Source organism: Plectropomus leopardus, chromosome 19, assembly GCF_026936395.1.
Source record: "Plectropomus leopardus strain MGB_pleo_1.0 chromosome 19, ASM2693639v1, whole genome shotgun sequence".
Lineage (NCBI taxonomy): Eukaryota > Metazoa > Chordata > Actinopteri > Perciformes > Serranidae > Plectropomus > Plectropomus leopardus.
In genome coordinates, this window is record NC_142194.1 from 3,109,424 (window position 1) to 3,128,888 (window position 19,465).

At 39.4% G+C, this 19,465-nt stretch overlaps 1 protein-coding gene across 7 annotated transcripts in view; it reads right to left on the reverse strand.

Moving 5' to 3' along the window:
* The window catches only part of srcin1b (SRC kinase signaling inhibitor 1b), a 137,778-nt gene that overhangs the window by 39,723 nt on the left and 78,590 nt on the right, over positions 1-19,465 (reverse strand). For all 7 annotated transcript variants that reach the window (XM_088069866.1, XM_088069867.1, XM_088069868.1 and 4 more), the window contains one exon: positions 17,330-17,356. In XM_088069866.1, the coding sequence (XP_087925992.1) occupies positions 17,330-17,356 (27 nt within the window). The remainder of the gene's footprint in view (positions 1-17,329; positions 17,357-19,465) is intronic.

Consider the following 19,465-nt stretch of genomic DNA (forward strand, 5'->3'; position numbering starts at 1 on the left):
TGACTTTTTCACATATTTCTGACTGTGTTGAACTGCAGAGCCTCTTACTAATTAAGCTTTTTGCATCTTTGCTTAACCAAGAATTAAAAATAATGACTAAAAAAACATGAGATGGCACCACGGTCACACAATAAAGCAGCACAATTTGATCATTTTTCTCAAATTCTCAAATTCATCAGCAGCAAAATATTGGCAGAAACATGAAGGGCACAGCTGTAAAATTGCACATCATAACACCTCCTCAGACAGTTGGATGTTTCCAAAAAAGGTTCTAAAATGTGGAATACACGTCAAACCGAAATAAAATCAACACAAGATAGAAAGATTTTAACAAAAGCGAGATGTGAGCATTTTTGACTATTTTAAAATGTTTTATAGTTGAGTGTTAGTTATGTGTTTTTAATCTTTTTTATTATTTTTTTTTTACTGTAACTGTATTAGGGGTTGACAGATAATCTGCTCGGCAGATTATTGGGGCCAATATTTATTAATTTTTATGTTTTTATTTTGAATGTCTCTATCAGTGTTTTATTTTAATGATCACTGATAAAATGAATTAATTAAAAAGTGCAAAGAAAGTGTCAGCATGGGAGGAACGTTTACTTTGTAAAACCTCAGGGAGCTATTTTTATTTGTACATTTTATAAATTTTACCATGACTTTGTAAAAAAAAAGAAAGAAAAAAAGCTTCACTGCAGCAGCCACGGGTTCGATTCTGACTTAAGCTGTCCTATAAAATAAAGGCTAAAACCCCCAAAAAGCAAGCAGCTGGATGAGTCACGCAGCGATGCGTCCTGGTGTTTCTCAATAATTCATCCAAAGTCTGATTAAAGCTGAAACTAACACAAAGTCGTCTGTAGAAGTCTAAAGAAGTCACTCTCCACCTCTGCAAATGTGTCTGTTTCAGCGCTGTGGCTGTCAAACACTCAGCTGTTCTGAGTCAAAGTCGTTCGCTGCATTTGGTTCTCCGTGGTGCTGTTCTTATTATCATTGGCTGTTCGTGCTGTCTGTCAAAACATGACTGGAAAGTGTTCTATCGACTTTCTATCCACTCCGTCTCAAAATTCAATCGAGGAAAAGTTATTTTGGAATTTATATCGTTATCGTTTTGTCACCCAGCCCATAGTTATCAGTCTCATTAAGTACTAATAATCTGTGTCGGCCCTGAAAAAACGATATCTGTCGACTAAACTGTATGTTGTATTTCTATATAATCTTCGTGTAAACGTTTACCTTCATTTTTACCATTCCTGTTACTGCGCACTATTGTATGTCACTTTGATGTCTTCTTTTTTCCTCTTTTTCTTAACTAAAAGCCTAACTAGAGACAGGAGTTGTCCACATGAAATAAACGATATAAATAAAATGATGCTGTGACATCTACTTCTGCAGTAATCGATGAGCTGACACCAAAAAACTGTCGAGCACAAACAAAATGTCCCCGGGAAATCGATGTGAAGAAACAAAAGACAGCTTTTAGCGAACAGACTGAAAGAGTTGAGCTCACACTGAGCAGCCTTTACATCTCCTCTACCAACAAGCCGAATCCTGCAGATAAAATTAGAGCGCCGGGTTAAACAAACCGACTTGAACCCGGAGTCAGAAAACGCCCTCGGAATAGTCCACCTGCATTAATGATGACGGACAAAAAAAGTATTGAACAATGCTTCAATTAAATTTTCAAAAGGGGAGAGTGAAGTGTTGAGGATGAAAAACTCGGCGGGGGGCAGCGGTCGCCGAGTGAAACGTTTCTGAAGGAAGATGAAATAAATGGGTGTTATTGTGCAGATGCAGGAGAGAGCTGTAACCTGCAACTGTTCCAGAGCAAACACGAGCATTGTGATGCTAATGACCGCAAACAAAGCCTCCGTCCGTAATGCAGATTACCGCCGATATTTCACCTGTCCAATCTGAACCACTGGGGAGCCCAAACAGTGAAGGACCTCTCATTACAGCGCGGCCAGGAGCTGCTGCAGCAGGTTGGCTTTTAATGAATCCTCGCTGACAGACATTTTCCAGCCCAAAGAGTACAGTAATGAGCTCCCACAGTGCTGTGTGAAGCCGGCTCCGCTTGCCTCATGCATCCGTGGTCTTTGCTTAGTGCCTCAACAGTGCTGTATGGGTGCCGTTTGATTTCTCGAGGCTACGACAAGCTGAGAGCACGCAGGAGACTCTGACAAATTTTGTCAAAAAGACGCAAACATGAAAATGCACATGCACTCGCATTTAATCTGTTGCACCAAACTGTCTCTTGGGGCTCTGCTCCTTCTACCTTCAGTTTTTAGGTGGGGTTGTATGAGGTATTTATCCACAGACTTTACATTACATACAGTGGATGTCACTCAGCACATCCACAGTTTGGAGAAGCAGGCTGGAGTCCGACACTTAATCTAAGCAATGTACGGCTGTGGACGGGGTCAACATCTAAACATAATTTAAGCGCTTACAAAAAGTCCCATGTAAACAACTCAATATCATTTAACCCTTTGAAACCTGGATCAACATCCGTTTTCTTGTGCTGCGTTCAGACGCCTTTCACAAGATATTTGATTCTTTGACATCTGAGGAAAAAGGTTTGATTTCTTTCAAAAACGTGGAGAAAAAAGGCAATGGGAACAAATTATAAAGAAAAAAGCAGAAGACATATAGGCCCATATATACAGGATATATGTAAATTGACTTCAAATCTGTTTTGAAATGCAAAATAATGGAATTACTGATTAAAAAATGAATGTCTAAAAAATGCAGTTAATGGCAATTAACTATTGAAATCCAGCAATTAATCAGGATTTTTAAAAAAATGTCATTTTGACAGGCCTTACTTTTTAAGGAGAGACTTTTTGAGTGGCTAAAATGTTTTTTGTTGCTGCTGCATTGCTTAGCGTCTGTGTCTGTAGTCCCGCCTGCTTCTTCAAACTGACTGATATCTACTGTTTGTAACACGCTGACTATTTTATCTCAAACAACCCAACTTCAAACAATCTGAACTTCCCCTTTAACAGTGTTTTAGGAGTCCTCTCACACACACACACGTCTTCGAACAGTGAGAGCAGCCTGAAAGATTATGTGTGCCGCCTCTCATATGTTTGGAGATTTATGGTCTCTGAATGTCAGCCAGACGCCGCGCACCTTCTGCCTTCAGCCGCACAAGAATCGAGCTGCTGAGGGGAAAAGAAAGGGGAAGGAAATCATAAAGTTTGTGTTTAGTGGAGCGTGAAGCGAAAAGAGAGCAGATAAAGGCTGGGAGGAGGAGACGTGCCGTAGCTTATATGCACGGGAGAAATGGAGGAAGAGGAGAAAAAACAAACAGAAACTCGCGATGCATTTTCTAACTTCCTCCGAACTAGTTTGATCTGCTGCAGAGGAGCTTTGCTTCAGGTGGGAAGAAAGGCAGGAAGCTCGGCTAACGCCGGTGTTTTATTTCACACAGTAACAGTCAATAACCCTCCCACAGGATGTCTCAGAGGACGTCCTCCCTCTCGCTCTCCTCGTAAGACGCTCGTGTCGTACTGAAGCAGCTTCGGCTGCAGTGAGAAGTCATTACAGGAAAGTGTTTGATAAGAAACACACTTGTTCTGTGATTTAATTCAGAAATTTCATGGGAAATGGTATGAATATATGATGCATTTTCTGTGACTGAAGTGTAAATGAAATTGATTTTTGTAACGACGAGCTCTCAAGAGAAAGAGAAAAATGAGAAAACGTCTGACAAGACGATTCTAAATCAAATATGGAAATAATGAGTCACATGTTTCAAAGCACTGTTTTCACTACAAGAGAATAATTAAATAAAACAACTCCAGATTAAGTTGTAAAAGTTTGAAATCTGGCTCCTCGTTCATCTTGTGTTTTTTTTTTTTGAAAATTGATTTCTGAATAAACGTGGCATCAAACACAAAATAATCATCTGTAAATCCTGAAGGAAAAGCTGCTGTCTGAATACTGAGAGATTCATGAGCGGCAGAGTGACTCTCTCCATTATAAGATCACTATTATTAATGCAGTGAATGTTCTGGTTGAGGTAACTTCATCAGACAGAGTCCCGAAGAGAATCCACTCCTGTCGATGAACTGGATTATATATTCTGTTTCTCTGTTGTGATCTGCAAACTTTTTTATGTTGGATTATTTAAAGAAGATGTAAACACAGCAGTCAGATCTAACCACACAGGCACAGGTATTTCTAAAAAGAAAAAAAAAATTCCTTCTTTAGAATTTTTCTAAAATTTCAGGACATTTCTAGGATTTTAGAACATTTTTAGGATTTTAGGTCATTTCTAGGTTTTAAGGATGTTTATAGGACTTCAAGACATTTCTAAGATTTAGGAAAGTTTCTAGGATTGTAGGATGTTTCTAGGATTTAGGCCGGTTCAGGGATTTTCTGTCAATTCTCTAATTTTAGGATAAAACTAGAATGTTGGGAGTTTTCTGGGATGTATGGACATTTCTAGGCTTTTAGGACGTTTCTAGGACTTTAGGACATTCCTATGATTTTAGGACATTTCTAGAACTTTAGGTCATTTTTAGGTTTTAAGGATTTTTCTAAGATTAAGATGTTTTAGGATTTTAGGTTGGTCTAGGGTATTAGGATAGTTCTAGGACCTTAGGACATTTCTAGGATTGTAGGATGTTTGTACGATTTAGGCCGGTTCAAGGATTTTCTGACAGTTCTCTAATTTTAGGAAATTATTAGAATTTTTGGACCTTTCTGGGATTTATGGACATTTATAGGACTTTAGGTCATTTCTAGGTTTTAAGGATGCTTCTAGGATTTAAGACATGTTTAGGATTTTAGGACAGTTCTCGGGTTTCTTGGACCTTAGGACATTTCTAGGATTTTAGGACGTTTCTAGGATTTAGGCTGGCTCAAGGATTTTCTGACGGTTCTCTGATTTTAGGACGTTCCTAAAACTTTAGGTCATTCATAGGACTTCAAGATGTTTCTAGGACTTTAGGAGGCTCTAAGATTTGAGGCTGGTTCAAGGATTTTAGGACATTTCTAGGATTTTAGGATATTTTTCGACTTTAGGTCATCATGTTTGGGAAACCCTGCACTAAGTGAGGGAGTGTGACTTTATTCCCAGCTCTCGACACTATTACTCCACTGCATCTTCACATAGCAGACAGTGATTTGCAGCTTTATTAATGCTCTGGATACTACAGAGCTCCCTTAAACTCAGATGTAATTCAGCAACCTGCAACAATTAGAGAAGATAAGATACACCTTAATTTATCCTCAGTGGAGAAATTCCTAAAGCATCAGAGTCTGAAGAAATAAACTGCGGTGCACCACAGCTGTGTTTGACTTTAATATCTCGGGGGTGTTTACAGTAAAAAGCCCACTCGTACAGTCATCAGGCGATGTTAACGGACAGCACAAAGGTCTCTGAAATCGAAGCAGCTGCTCCAGAATGTGCATAAAACATCTTCTGAAATGTGAAGTACCAAGGACACACAGTCAGAGAAGTGTCTATTTATGTTTTCCTGCATGAGGGACTCCATGAATTTCATGAGGGCAAAACGAGTCATGCAACACTTCTGCTTTTCTGCGGCTCCAGACTGAAATGAAATCACTGAAGGAAGACAATGAAAAGACGTGTATAATTCCACTTGTTCCACCTTCCTGTCTGACTGTGATTCCTAAAGAATAGAGCTGTCAAGTTTCCATTAATGAGCTTTTATGCAGAAAACGTTCAAGAGGACCATTTGTCACTTCTGTTATTTTCTCCTGCCAAATGTCTTTTTCTCTGTTTTAAAGCAGAGATGCTGGTTCCCTACGTGCACCTGCAGCAGGGACACTAAACGTACTGTAGGGGCCACAGGAGGCCAGGGGCCAGTCGCAGCAGCCCCATGCATGTTTTTATAATTTTAGGAAATATCAGGGATTTAGGGATATTTCTAGGATTTTAGGATGTTTCTAAGAATTTAAGACATTTTTCGAATTTTAGGACATTTCCAGGATTTTAGAAAGTTTCTCAGATTTTGGGTCATTTCTAGGATTTTTAAGATGTTTCCAGAATTTTAGAAAGTTTCTCAGATTTTTGGAAATTTCTGGGATTTTAGGCAGGTCTAGGGTTTTAGGACGTTTGTAGGATATCAAGACATTTCTAGGATCTTAGGAGATTTCTAGTATTTTAGAACATTTTTTAGGACTTTAAGTCATTTCTAGAATTTTAGGACTTTCCTGAGATTTTAGGACTTCCCTAGGACATCTTTCGGATTTAGGCTGGTTCTAGGTTTTTTGGAAGTTTCTGGGATTTTAGGTAATTTCTGGAATTTAAGGAGGTGTCAAGGATCTTAAGGTGGTTTTAGGACTTAAGGAAGCTTCTCAGATACAGAATGTTTCTACGATTTTAGGACATTTCTAGGATTTTAGGATGTTGGGGTCATAGCGAGGACCTCTGGCAGGGGCTGTGGGGGATCCTCCACTGGCACTTTTTTTGATAAACAAGCTCTATTTTGATGATGTCTTATGCACTCTGGCACCTTATGTATACTAAAAGTACAAAAACAATTTAGTGCCCTATCAGGGGCCAGTTTTGTCCTGCGGGCCGTAAGTTGAGTATCACTGATCTACAGCGTTGTTTCATTCAACTACATCTGAGTGCAGAAGGTGCCTCAAGTCTGATTAAATCACAACAATATTATAACACCAAACACAGATGGTGTTTAAATCGCAATATCATCATTCTATGATGACTGAAAAAGTAAAATATCCAGAAAAAGCATCCAAATTATTCTGTTTTAATTTTGTCAGCACAGACTGTAATTACAAGATTTAATCAGAGAGCAGAATGTTTTATTTTATGTGTGTAATTTGATATAGTAAATGAATATAACATCAGCTCGTCCAACATCATGAGGTTTCACTAAACTACTCATTTAGCTGTTTTTGCTCCATAACAATTAAAAAACAGCTGGCTGCATACCAGCCGTCTCCTGCCACAAACACAGCGGAAACGGTTCAATCCAGTCAGTCAGAGCGGCTGCAGCGCGGCTGATAATCTCAACGGCAACTAACTTAAACCAACAAACATGCCAGCAGTCACTTTTGAAGAAACTGAGAAAAAACTTTGCCTGTAAATAACATTATTACTTCATTGCACCAGGTGAGTGTTATTATGTTAGAGAAACACGTGGCTGAGCTGCTGGAGTTTGGACACATTCAGTGGACAGTTGGTGAGTCTAAAATGAGTGGAGGTAAGAAAATATCGACACAGTTATCGTCTGAGATGAATTATGGACAAATTATTCCGTTAAAAAACTAGAATTACCACCTTGAGGTCGTGTCCACCAGTCAATCTGCAGTTTCAGTTTCACTTCACAATTTTATCCTTTTAGAAATCTGAGTTTTGGTCATTACTCCAAATAAATTCTTAATTTTTGACTTGGTTTTTTTTTTGAGTTTACAAGAATGAGACAGAGTCAAGATCACAGTGACCTTGATCTTTGACAGCCAAATTCAAATCTGTTCATCACTGAATCTACAAGTGGACATTTGTGCCAATTCCCTCTGTTCTTGAGATATCGCGTTAACGAGAATAGGACTGACGGACAACTAGGAAACATAAAGTCTCATAAATCCCATAAAACTTTATTTGGATTTCTGTTGGGCATTTAGGGCTTAAAACACATCTTATTATAACATATTATAAGAACCATTATTCATGTACACATACATATACGGACCTGTGGGAGCCAAAACAAGAAAAGTAAATCATCAGAATTATTCGATAATGATAATAACACCTTGTTGCAGCCCTGACCACATGCCACGCCACATGCTGCTACCTCCACAGTCAAACAGGTTGATTTGATCATTATTGAGTAAATTACACAGATTATCCCGCCATTTATAAAATGAAAAACCGCCCACTGAACCCATCAGAGAGCATGAGATTCTTCGAAAAGACGCCGTTTATTAAAAAAGCATCTTCCATTACATAGTTAACCCTTACCTCTGCCTCCAGCATGTTGTTAAGCAAGAAAAGAGCTTCATTATTTACTCTTTAGCTCCATTAGCTCCTCTCCCGACATACTGTGCTCTAACAGCTCTGCAGAGGTTTGTATCGAGAAAATCCACAGCTCCTTCTATGAATATCGAAACCTTAACAAGTCCTTTCTGAGCGTTAACGCAGCACTGACAGGCCGGCCAGACCCAGATTTCCCACCAGCCGACACACAGGATCTTGATTGATGAGGCAGCTGTGCACAGCTGTAACGTGCCCCCCCGACACGCAGCTGCCACACCTCCAGCTCTGAGATTTCATGGGCATTACTGCAGCCGAGCGTGGCATTCCTTTCTAGTGACAGAGCATCTGAGTAATAATAAATGCTAGGGGTGGGAAAAAAAAGATTTTTGTATGTATTGGGATTTTGTTATGGGACGAGTTTCTCCAGAATCAATTTATTTTTATTTATTTTAAAAAGTATATTTTTTGATTTTCATTTAATATACAACACCTAGGTTAATTTAAAGGTCAGCATTCTTGCTGTGTGGAGATTTAGTTGTACATTTTATGTGCCACTTTTTTCCAACTCATTTTTTTTCAAGTATTCAAAATTAACACAATTTGACTAAACATGTAGTGAATTTTTAACTTTTTTTTACATCAGAATATGTAGAAAACCTTTTTTGAAATAAAAAATGTCATACATGTCAAACCCAAACAGCATTACAAAATGTACCACTTTTCTATGCAGTTGAATAAATGTCATAGTGACTGACTGACATGAGGTGAGCATTGTTTTTGGAAATTTGACTCATGATCTCTAGAAGTGTATGATTCAACATTTGCTTTTGTTTAAGAAGAAAAGGGCAAGAAAAAACAAAATATAACAAAATGACGCAAAATACAAAATCCCTTTTCTATGAGGAAACATAGCGTCCACCTCCAGTCTCCACCAGTCAGCTGGCCACTTTGGGATTACCGCTGGTGGATGGTGTTGCTATGGAAACATGTCGGCCATCCTCAGGGCTCCAAAGCCAAAAACCCCTAAGTTTAGCATTGTTAATTACTGTCAGCACCACTAACTTAACTGTGGTGACCCCGCTAACGGTGCTAACAGAGCTAACATGAAAACTATAGTTCACAATGCTGACGGGATTTTTTAAATGCTGTTCAAAATTAGGTCTTTTAATCACTGAGGAAACCCGGGGGATGACCGAAGGATGGGCACAATGTTTCCATGGTAAGGCCTTCATTCGTGACCATGTCATTTTTGATGGTTTTTATTTTGGTGGGCCTGCGAGTTTGGGGGATATGTTTTCTTTAAAAATTACATTTTTGTTTTTTAAAGATTTAAAAACAAAAAAAAATAAAGAAAAAGATAAGAGTAATATATATATAAAACTTTTGTCAATACGGACATGCTACACACATTAGTATGCTTAAGATTCTCTACAATTCAGTCGTTCAGTTAATTTTACTAAAACCGTGAGAAAGATTTTTTTAAAAAAAGAGAGAGATTAGTAGATGTAGAGGATTATTTTTTTTAGAAGCTGGGAAAAATCTCCAGTGAATTATATTCTTACTCATATATTCAGAATCATAATGTTTAAGCTTTTTTCCCCAGGTTAATGCTTGCTTATTTTCTTCTTTTTTTTTTATTTTACTTTTTTTTTTGGGGGGGGGTGCTAAACATATTAAAAACATTAGGTCATCTATTAGTAAATAGTTTACATAGAATCATATTTTGTATTATTAATCAAAATCTGTTAATTAGCAAATGACTAAAATGAACAATTAAATGTATAAGTGTGAATATTGCCCTTTAAGATGCTGTTTAAAATAGCATGAAATAGAAATACTCAGCACACAAACCTCAGAATTATACCTAAATACAGTACTACAGTACTTAATATACTCAGTTATTTTCCAGCCGCACATCATGAGCCTCACAGTCATCCCAGTCTGAGTGTAAATACAGCTTTCATCCCCGTTTGCGCTCTCTATCTCTTCAGATATTCAGCCACACTGACAGATAATTGTCTTTCACATAAACTCTGGCGGGAACTTTTCATCCTGTTATTGCTCTCCACCAGCTTCAGCTTATTAATGCGCAGCCTGCTAAGCAAACCTCGCAGTCTTGGCAGATGGCTGTGAAGTGTCAATAAGTGATTCTGGCCACGTGCCGCAGCACAGTGCCAGGCGGCGAGCCGGTCGGGGAACGCTGCAGCCGTCGGCCTCCTAAGCCTTTTAGCGGTGCAAAACGCTCCCGCTATTCTCAGAGTCAGATTGGGGAATAGCGATTTTCCACCGAGCGTCATATCAACAGCCGAACAGCACGAGGGCAACAAAAGCGCGTGTCTGGATGGGTTGGGATGTATATGGCGGGGGTAGTCTGGGGACGCCGCTCTGTATAGAAACGCCGTGGTCACATTGTGTAGACGGGACGTCCTGAGACTCAGATGAAGCTTCCAGCCTCCCTGAGGTGACACAAATCCTTTACAAAGTTGTTTTTTGTGGATGTTTGACTCTGTTTTGTTATCGAATCATCTCGTTTAAGACTGCTGAGTAAAGAATCACATTGTGTTTTTTACAGTGCAGTTTGGAAAATCACTGCAAAGCTACATGATGCAAAAAATTAAAAATTAAAAGGATTCATTTATCCTTTGATGATTATTTTGCCTTCAATGATTGAGCTCATAACTTTTTTTTTCAGGCAGGCATGAATTTTTGTCACAATCTGACGTGAAACGTGAATATTTAAAAGATATAGCCGGAGATATTTTGTAATTTTGTCATCATCAACAAATCCCACAAAAACACAGAAACCAGTTTGTAGTGTGACTCTCTTTTTGGGACCACCTTGTCTTTGATGCTGGTTCCTACTGGAGATGTATTAGGCCTGCAACAATATTATCAACATTTCGTACAATATATCAACATGACCTCTGTCATTTTGACTGACCTCAGTCTCAGCTGTCGTGTTTACATACGATTGTTTATGGAAGAACGTCACCAACAAACACGGTAGTTATCATAACAGGCCGCCATGTAGATCTTCAAAAATGGATCATGTTTTTATTTAAAAAGGCAAAAGAAATTGGAAAGATTGGCTGATTTCCCTTCCTCTTTCCAAATGGAAAAACAAGAACAAGTAGATACACCAACAGCTAAAATGCCGAAAGTAGAAATATTTACGGAATAGTTGGAAAAATAAAAACAGCTCACGTAAACCTTCATAATATGTTTAATATTCCCTCCACAGTAGTGCACCATGGAAGATGACAACTGATAAGTTGACATTGCACCGTTGTCATGGGAAACGCCCACTTAAGAGGCTCCGGGCTTAAACACTTTTTCCCAAAAAACGTTTGACAGCTAAAAAAAAAGTTAGTTATTATTTTGTTTTTTTTGACAGAAGCAGTGAGGCAGACTGGTGATATGTATGGTAATGAAGTATGATGTTATGTTTGGTATTATAGATTTATGGGTCTGTTTGGTTACTTTAACAAGCTGAAGAAAATCCCACCAGCAACATATGATCCATGATAATCCCGTGTAAATGAAAATGGCTGATGAATAACTGGGAAAAAAAAAAAGAAAGAGAACATTTGGGAATTTTGTTTAATTAAAAAAATTTGACGGGAGAGATCATTTGGGTGAAAATGAAAGGTTTTTTTAGATTACAAACATGTTTTCTTTTTTTTTTAAGAAAACAAAACATGTTTTAGCCATATTCTAAGAAAGAAATGCATTTTCCCCTTTTTTTCTCTTTTCTTTTTTCTTTAAAAATCCCCAAAAATTACATAATTTATCAAAGCTAGAAAACTTAAAAACAAAATATCATTGGATTTTCACTTTTCTGACTGTCAATGAACACATCATGTGTTATTATGCAAGTTTGTGAGACAAAATTTCATGACTTTCCAAGACTTTTATGGTATTTTTAATTTCTCAAAACTCTCCCAGGCCTGGAAACTGCTGTTGCAAATTTCATGACGTTTTTGTTTTTTTATTAACCGTATGAACCCTGCACTAAGTATGATACGGTATTACAGAACAGTCTGATATTAAATGAACTCTTTTCTCTGTTTGGTTCCCCTAAAAACCAAAAGGCTGCCTAATAACCTCCGTGTAAACGAAGAAGGCTGATGAATAACTGGAGAACTGGAGACAGCTCCAACAAGATCCCCTTCCCCTGTTCGTGTGCTACAATCCTCCGAACTCAACACCGAGGCGAAGAGAGAGAAGACAATGAGCTGTGATTACTCTGGCCACTCCAGGCAGAAAGACAAGAGCAAAATGGAGCATTAATATTTGTGGAAGTGAAGCCGAGGCCGATGAAAAGGAGAGAATTATGCAGCGCTCTGCTCCATTGTGTTCCCGACAGTGTCGGCGGCTGTTAGAATCCGTGTTCGCCCTCATGGACACGCTGCCTGATCCGAACATGTGAGAGAGAGTGTGTAACATATGCATCCACAGACACTGCGCCCATGACCGCTGAAAGTCCATGTGTGTGTGATCATATCTAACATACCATAATTGTTTGCTAATGGACGGTGTGTTTTTGCAGTGGGAGTATCTCCCGTGCTTGTGTGTGCACTTAGCGAGCTGGCAAACCAATGAAACATCAAAGGGGACCAGTGGGGGACTATTAAACACATACACACCCTCACACACACACACACACGCACGCACGCATGCATGCACACACGCACACACACACACACACATACACACTGCTGCAGGGGTTTCTATTGCATCAGAGGAGGAGACGAGACACCCCCGACTCCCCGAGAGGAAGAGGAGCGATAACCAATCCTGCATGAGCTGCCAACCAGCAACAAATAAGAGAAGACCGGGAGGGAAAAAAAGCAGCATGTGTGTTCGTCACGAGCTGAACGGGCGAGGGAGCGAGCTGCTGCTGCTGTACATGACGAAGAGGAACAATATGGAAAGATTATGCAAATGACGACATCACAGAGGATGTGCTCGTATCATAACGCACATTATAACTGGAAAGAGAGCCTTTAGTGCTGTCTCCACTGCCGGACGATCGTGCTGTTGTTGTGTCAGTGTGAAAAAGATAAAACTGGTGGTACTCTAAAGATACAGTCAATATTTATGGAAACACCCACAAAAAAACGCCATGAGGGAAAACCAAACATTCACTAACGCTGCAGAGTTGCTGTGTTGCATTCTGCACCTCAAAAACCTAAAAACGGTCCAATCATTGTTTAGTCACGCTGCTGGAAGCAGAGTGTAGATCCATGGCGCTCCCATTGCAAAGAATTAACAAAACACTCCTGCTTTGCTGGCTGGGCGATAAATCAATTTATCGATTAATGTGAATTTCTAGTTTAGGACGATTTTTAAATTAAAAATCTAGATTTTCTCCTGAACTTCCTCCGCCACTCTCTTTGGGCTTCCGTAGTTCACAGTGGACTGGGCCCTCCACTCCCTCCAAAACAGTCGCTCTGCTGGCAGAAGTTACCCGCTCGACCACGCGTGCTCTATGGGCCAGTAGATCCGGGTATTTTACACATTTCTTAACCTGGAAAAAGAGCTTTTTCTGCTTTTTCTGGCTGTATCCAGATTGCCCTATTATACATCCATGGTAGAGACACACACACGCGACAACATGACAGCGAGCGTTAATGACGATCAAGAATATGTTCCCAAAAAAGCCAGCATCTCGTCAGTCGTTTGGAACAGTTTTGCGGCGTCTGTTCTCGAAAACAAACCTCAGTCGGCTGCAAAGTTTGTTTAAAGGCTGTTGCAGCTAAAGGCAGCAACACACGATTTATCTCAACATGTTGACAATAAGAAAAATACTGAATACCAGCCTTATCCTTTAATATCTAATATTAATATTAATGTTTGATTCTAAAGCAGCAGCCTCTTTATTATTGTTCCACTTCAGCAGCGTTTCTGTGCGCCGGATCAGCAGTCGCTATGCAAAGAGCTTCTCAGAATATCAGCTCATTTTATGGTTAAGATGCTGTGAGCTGCAGTAAGTGCTTAGGTTAGCATATGCATAACAGTACAATCTCCCACGGGCTACATGGAGTCAGGGTCAAGAGGCTCTGCTCAATGAGCATAATGTATTCCAGTCTGAGGTGGAACTAATAATGCATTAGAGCCTTTTGTTGCTCTTTACCGAGTCTTGCTTTGCTCTGTAAAGCTGAGAGGGAAACACTGACATTTAGATTTTAGGTCAAAATCACACGCATGTTTTCTCTCCTCCCAGAGCAGTTAAATGTTTACTTTGGGCGAATCACAAACACATATTTTCTCACCTTCTTCTACTGTTATCTTTCTGTGTAGATAGTTTTTGTTGAGTTGATTTTCACCTGAATGGAGGTTTGTGTGTGCTGCTCAGCGTGAAAAACAAAAACAACAAAAACAAAATGTTTGTTTCCAGCAGCAACATGTTTTTCCATAAAAAAAAAGTATCTCATTCGGCCTGAATAACAAACACAACACTGTCAGCCATTTCTGTGGGGACTATTTCTTCACCAGAAAGTAGTTCCAACAAAATTTCAAAATCTCAGAGGAGCCACGGCGTATTAAAGAAGAGATGAAACACAATTTATGGGCATAAATGTAAGATTATACAGTAAGTGTGTGTTATTTAGTGTATATTTACCTGAAAAATAAAGTTTCAGAAGTTAGGTTTAGGGAATAAAAGTTACTACCGTTGGGTTTACAAAAAGAAACATGGTGAAGACTCACTTTAAAATGGCTAAAAATTTTCACGGTTCCAAACACACGTCCAGGGGGGAAGTTTTGTGAGTCAACTTCCCCAAAATGCCTCCTTACAAGACCGCTATTGTTTACTCTTATCAGCACAACGGTCACATGATCGCAGCCTTTCAAAACACACAATATGTACATTTTGGGTGTACTTATCTTAGGAACACGTGATACAGTTTGAAAGAAAAGCCTGACTACAGTTAGCAGCCTCTCTGCAACAAAGAGCTAATATTTAGTGTTTTTGCTGGTTTGAATCGCCTGGTTTGTTTCGATAGAGACTTCTGTGACTTCTGTGGCTATAAACAGGAGAAGTTACAGCTGGTTGCAATCTGCAATCCTCACCGCTAAAGCCACTTAATCCCCCTAAAACCCCCTAAAATTTAAACACTGGACCTTTAACTACTTTGAGGTACTTTGTTGTACTCAGTGTTACTAGTACACAACCATTCTTGTGACGTTAGCATTAGCTTGTTGAAAGATGGTTGTGCATTGTGAAAAACTAAAATACTTTCTAGTTTTCTCGTAAGTCTGGCTGAATCTTTGGCTGAAGTTTGACTGCAGTTAAATTATGCCGAAAGTAAAAATCTAATGCTCAGTGTCTCATCTTCACTGAAATCCAGATCTTTCTGCATGGCTGGTACCACTACAGTAAGTCTGAACTCTTTTTAATAATTTGGGTGAACTGACCCTTCACATATAATCACATGAGCTCATTATAATTGGAGCACGTAGAACAACAGTCACGAAAACAGGCTCCTCAAACTAACTGCTGGGATTAAAATCTCACTTTTAATGAGCTTCCCCTCAATGACTCCTTCACACGTCTGGTCCAAACACGCCTGCTGAAAACTCTGTCATTTCTCTTTGCATTAATATTTCCACATAATGGGGCTCAAATCCTACAGTTTGGAGACTTGAAACCAGTTGGTGTGGCTTCAGCCACGGCTACAAACTCATAAGAGAGAGCATGACGCTGGCAGACCACTAATGGCTCCATTTCCAGATCAACTTGTGCATTTCACATTTCACACTGTTTACATCGCAGCCCTGCCAGAGCTTGGTAAAAAAAAAAAAACTCCTGACTCCAACAGAAAATGAGGTTTTATTTTGATGGCGTGGGCACACTTTCAGAGGCAACCGAGTGGTTCAGAGAAATCCTGGAGGCAAACCATGTGTTCGTAACAGCGTGGGCTTAAATTTGGCTCGTGACGACCGCTAATCCCATCTCTCATATTTTCTGTCACTAGGTAAACGGTGTAATACAGTACAGATTACATTCACATCACCTTAAGAAATAAGAGGGCACGGATAATCTTTCACCACGCAGCACTTTTCACAGCTGTCTCCGTTTTCCACACCTGGGACCGCTCAGAAACTCCTCCAGCTAATCAAATAATAACCCAGGTGAAACTGCCCCGAGGCCTGGAGGCAGTCGAACCTGCAAGTGAGGCACATTAACTGCTGCTTCACACCTACAGTAGGCCGCGCCTGAATCGGAATAAATAAAAAATGTGCACACTGCAGAGCAAGTGCATGCAGCATTTGGGGGGCGTGAATTGATGACGATGCTGTGTGAGACATCGGCTTCTGTCGCTAACGTTTAATGCTTGCACGGAAAGATGACTTTCCTGTTGTTAATCCCGCCTACAAAGCTGTGATCGGCTCAATAATAATAATAATGATAATAACAAAATAAAAATAAAAAAATAGCAACTTTCATAGAAGAAATGCAGCCAAACGTGCTTTAGAGGAAAAAAATGATATGCACCAAGTGCGTCACGTAAAAAGACATAGAAGACAAAAAGACATAATTAAACCTGCATGTAAAAATAAAATAAAATCAGAATAGAAAGCTTACAATGCATCTTCACATGGAAACAACCCACTTGAAAATACTCGTAAAAGGAGGATAAAATAAGGATAAAAACTGAATGCACAGAATGCACACTATCAGATGGAAAATCAAATAAATAAAATGAGACATATTGACATTATTAATAAAAAAATAAGGCTAAGGGAAAATACATCATTTTAAAGATGTGCAGCGGTGCGTAAGTGCAAAGCAGAATGCAAAGCCGTCAAGTCGGCGAAAATGAAGAGATTAGTTTTTAGTTTTCTTTTTAAAATATTAAGCCAGGCGGCTTCTCTGATATCTATAGGCAGCTTTGGGGCGTAACTGACAAACGCTGCATCCCCCTTAGTGTTTTTTACAAAAGCAATCAATCAAAATCACTGCAAACATCGCAGACGTGGGCAGCCACCCAAAAACCTGGAAACAGTGCTGCTACAGACAGAGAATTCTGGACGCAGGAGCAGAAATCTGACCTCTAACCAGCAGCTTTCCAACTGAAACTCCACCGCACAATATCCTCCACACAAGACGACAGATATCACTTCTGGTCAAGGATTTCTGTTTGCCTGCCGACACAGAAATGTCACAGCGTGCAGCACAGGAGAGAGTTAAACACAAAAAAGAGTGTGCCAACATGTGACTGACGCTGAATGCAGTGCAGAGAAAAGGCGAGCGGGCATGCAAAAGACACAATGAAAAGTTATCCTATTAGAGACGAATCCACACAGAGGGACAGATTTACGCTGAAACACAAACACAATATTGGCACTGACCTTGAAGCTCCAGTAGTTTGGTTGTTGCTAAGGGGGGAAGAAACGAAAAACAAAGAGGAGAGGAGACAGAAAAGGGACGGGGAGGGAGAGAAGAATCGAGCATTAGACATTTTCTGAAGCAGCAAAACAGTAAAAAAGATCAACGAGAAGCGAGAGAAAACGCTTCGTCACTCAGTTCCCATGTGCAAATATACAGGAGACGCCACAAAGAGTGACTAATAAAGGTTAAACGGTGCATTTCTTCTGCACGGCGAATGAAGTATGAAGTACGCCCCAAAATGTCTCCACTGCTTTGCTTAAAATGCCCAAAATTATAGTGAAGCAAACAAACCAATAAATTGCCGTTTTTTTCTTTATTTATTTTTTATAAATTAGGCTTGGTAGGAAAATGATGGGCTAATTATTGTGATGATAGCCAGATTAACTTGCGTTGTCCTTCACTGCCATCATAATAGGACTTTAATTGCTTGTAATTGCTTCTCAGCAATTAATCAAATGTTTACAGTGACTTCACACACACTAATGATGTAGCTCCTAAATTCAGGCCCCGGCTCTCCCTGGATGCAGAGTTTTTCTGGCACGGACCCAGCAGCAGGATTAAAGCAATGCACACACTGGATTAAGACTCTGCCATTTTCACTTTATCAAGGAGGAGGCCGACATTCAGGTCAGCGTCCTCTGACGCTTTCAAAGCAGCAGCTCGGGCTGCATGTAGGACATCCAGCTAAAGCACAATAATTAATATGTTCATGATCAATTTATGGCCTAAAGTATGTGGACGACCCGATTCACATACTTCTGTTTTGGGACTGTTTTGTTTGTTTGTATGAAAAGCGCTAAACAAATAAAGTCTGATTGATTGACTGATTGATTGATTGATGTAAAGAAACACTGTGATCTGTACTGATCACCTGGATGGATCAGTTTTCTGCATTCGTCTTTCACAAGCATTTCAACCTCTGAAACCTGGAAAAATTGGTTTGATTTCTTTTGAAAACATGGCGAAAAAAACACAGAGCAGCTTGGCAAGAAATGTCCTGTAAAACGCTAAAAATGAATAAAATGTGACAAAAAATTACCTGAAAAATATTGTTAGGTCCTATTTTTTTTATAGGAAAAATGTCCAGAAAACTACATATTTATAATTTGTAAAATGACATATTATTTTCAGCACATTTTCAAGGTAATTTTCTTGTTTGTTACTTTATTACTTTTAAAAACTTATTTTTAGGTAATTTTCTTGAAACATTTGCTAATTTATTGTTAACGGTTTTGCTCATTTAGAATGAGTCAGAATAGCCCGGCCTCCAGCTGAATTATCTGGGTGTGTTTGTCTGATTTTGAGAAATTGGAATAAGTCTGATTTCAGTCAGACTCTCGTGTTTACATGTAATTTAAACTCCAGTTTTAGTCGGACTAAGAGAGTAATTTCACTTTTTCTAACGCCCTGTAAACGTACTGACTGTTGGATTCGGTCTTTTCGTGGAATTTGCTAATAAAAGGAAAAAAATATATAAAGTCAGCAGACTTGTTTGGCCTGTAGCAGGGAGCAGGAGCAGTGTTGCTTTGTAAGTTAATCACGCGGAGGAAAGCCGATCAGCCTCCACTGAGACGATGATGGAGCTTCTTTCTTTTTGCTTGAGACCAGAATGATTTTTGCATCATTTTTTACGCTTGGTTCTCCGCATCAGTAATCATCTGCTCATAAGTTGTTGAGTTTTAATTATGTACCATTCAGCTGCATCCTAAAGCGTTTCAGACACTTCATTTCCAGAAAGGATCAATTATTGACTGCGCAGGCCAAATTACAGGAGAGAGAAATGATCGGCCAATGAGCAGGAATCTTAATGCGACAGCTACAACGATATTCTGAACTTTGTAAACTACGCTGCACTTTCGGTCACGACTGTGATGCAACCCACTCAAGATTCTTTCATTTCCTCCTGAATGAAACATTTCCTGTGTAAAGCCTAACAAAGCAGCACTATTTCCTGACCAATTTCCACTCATTACCTTGGACTGGTGACTGCTTGAATGGGTTGAATGAAAAACATTTCTGAACACAAGGTCTCGCAATCCTCTATTCAGAGTGAAGTCATGACACCAGAAAGAGAAGGAGGAGGTTTAAATAAAGAA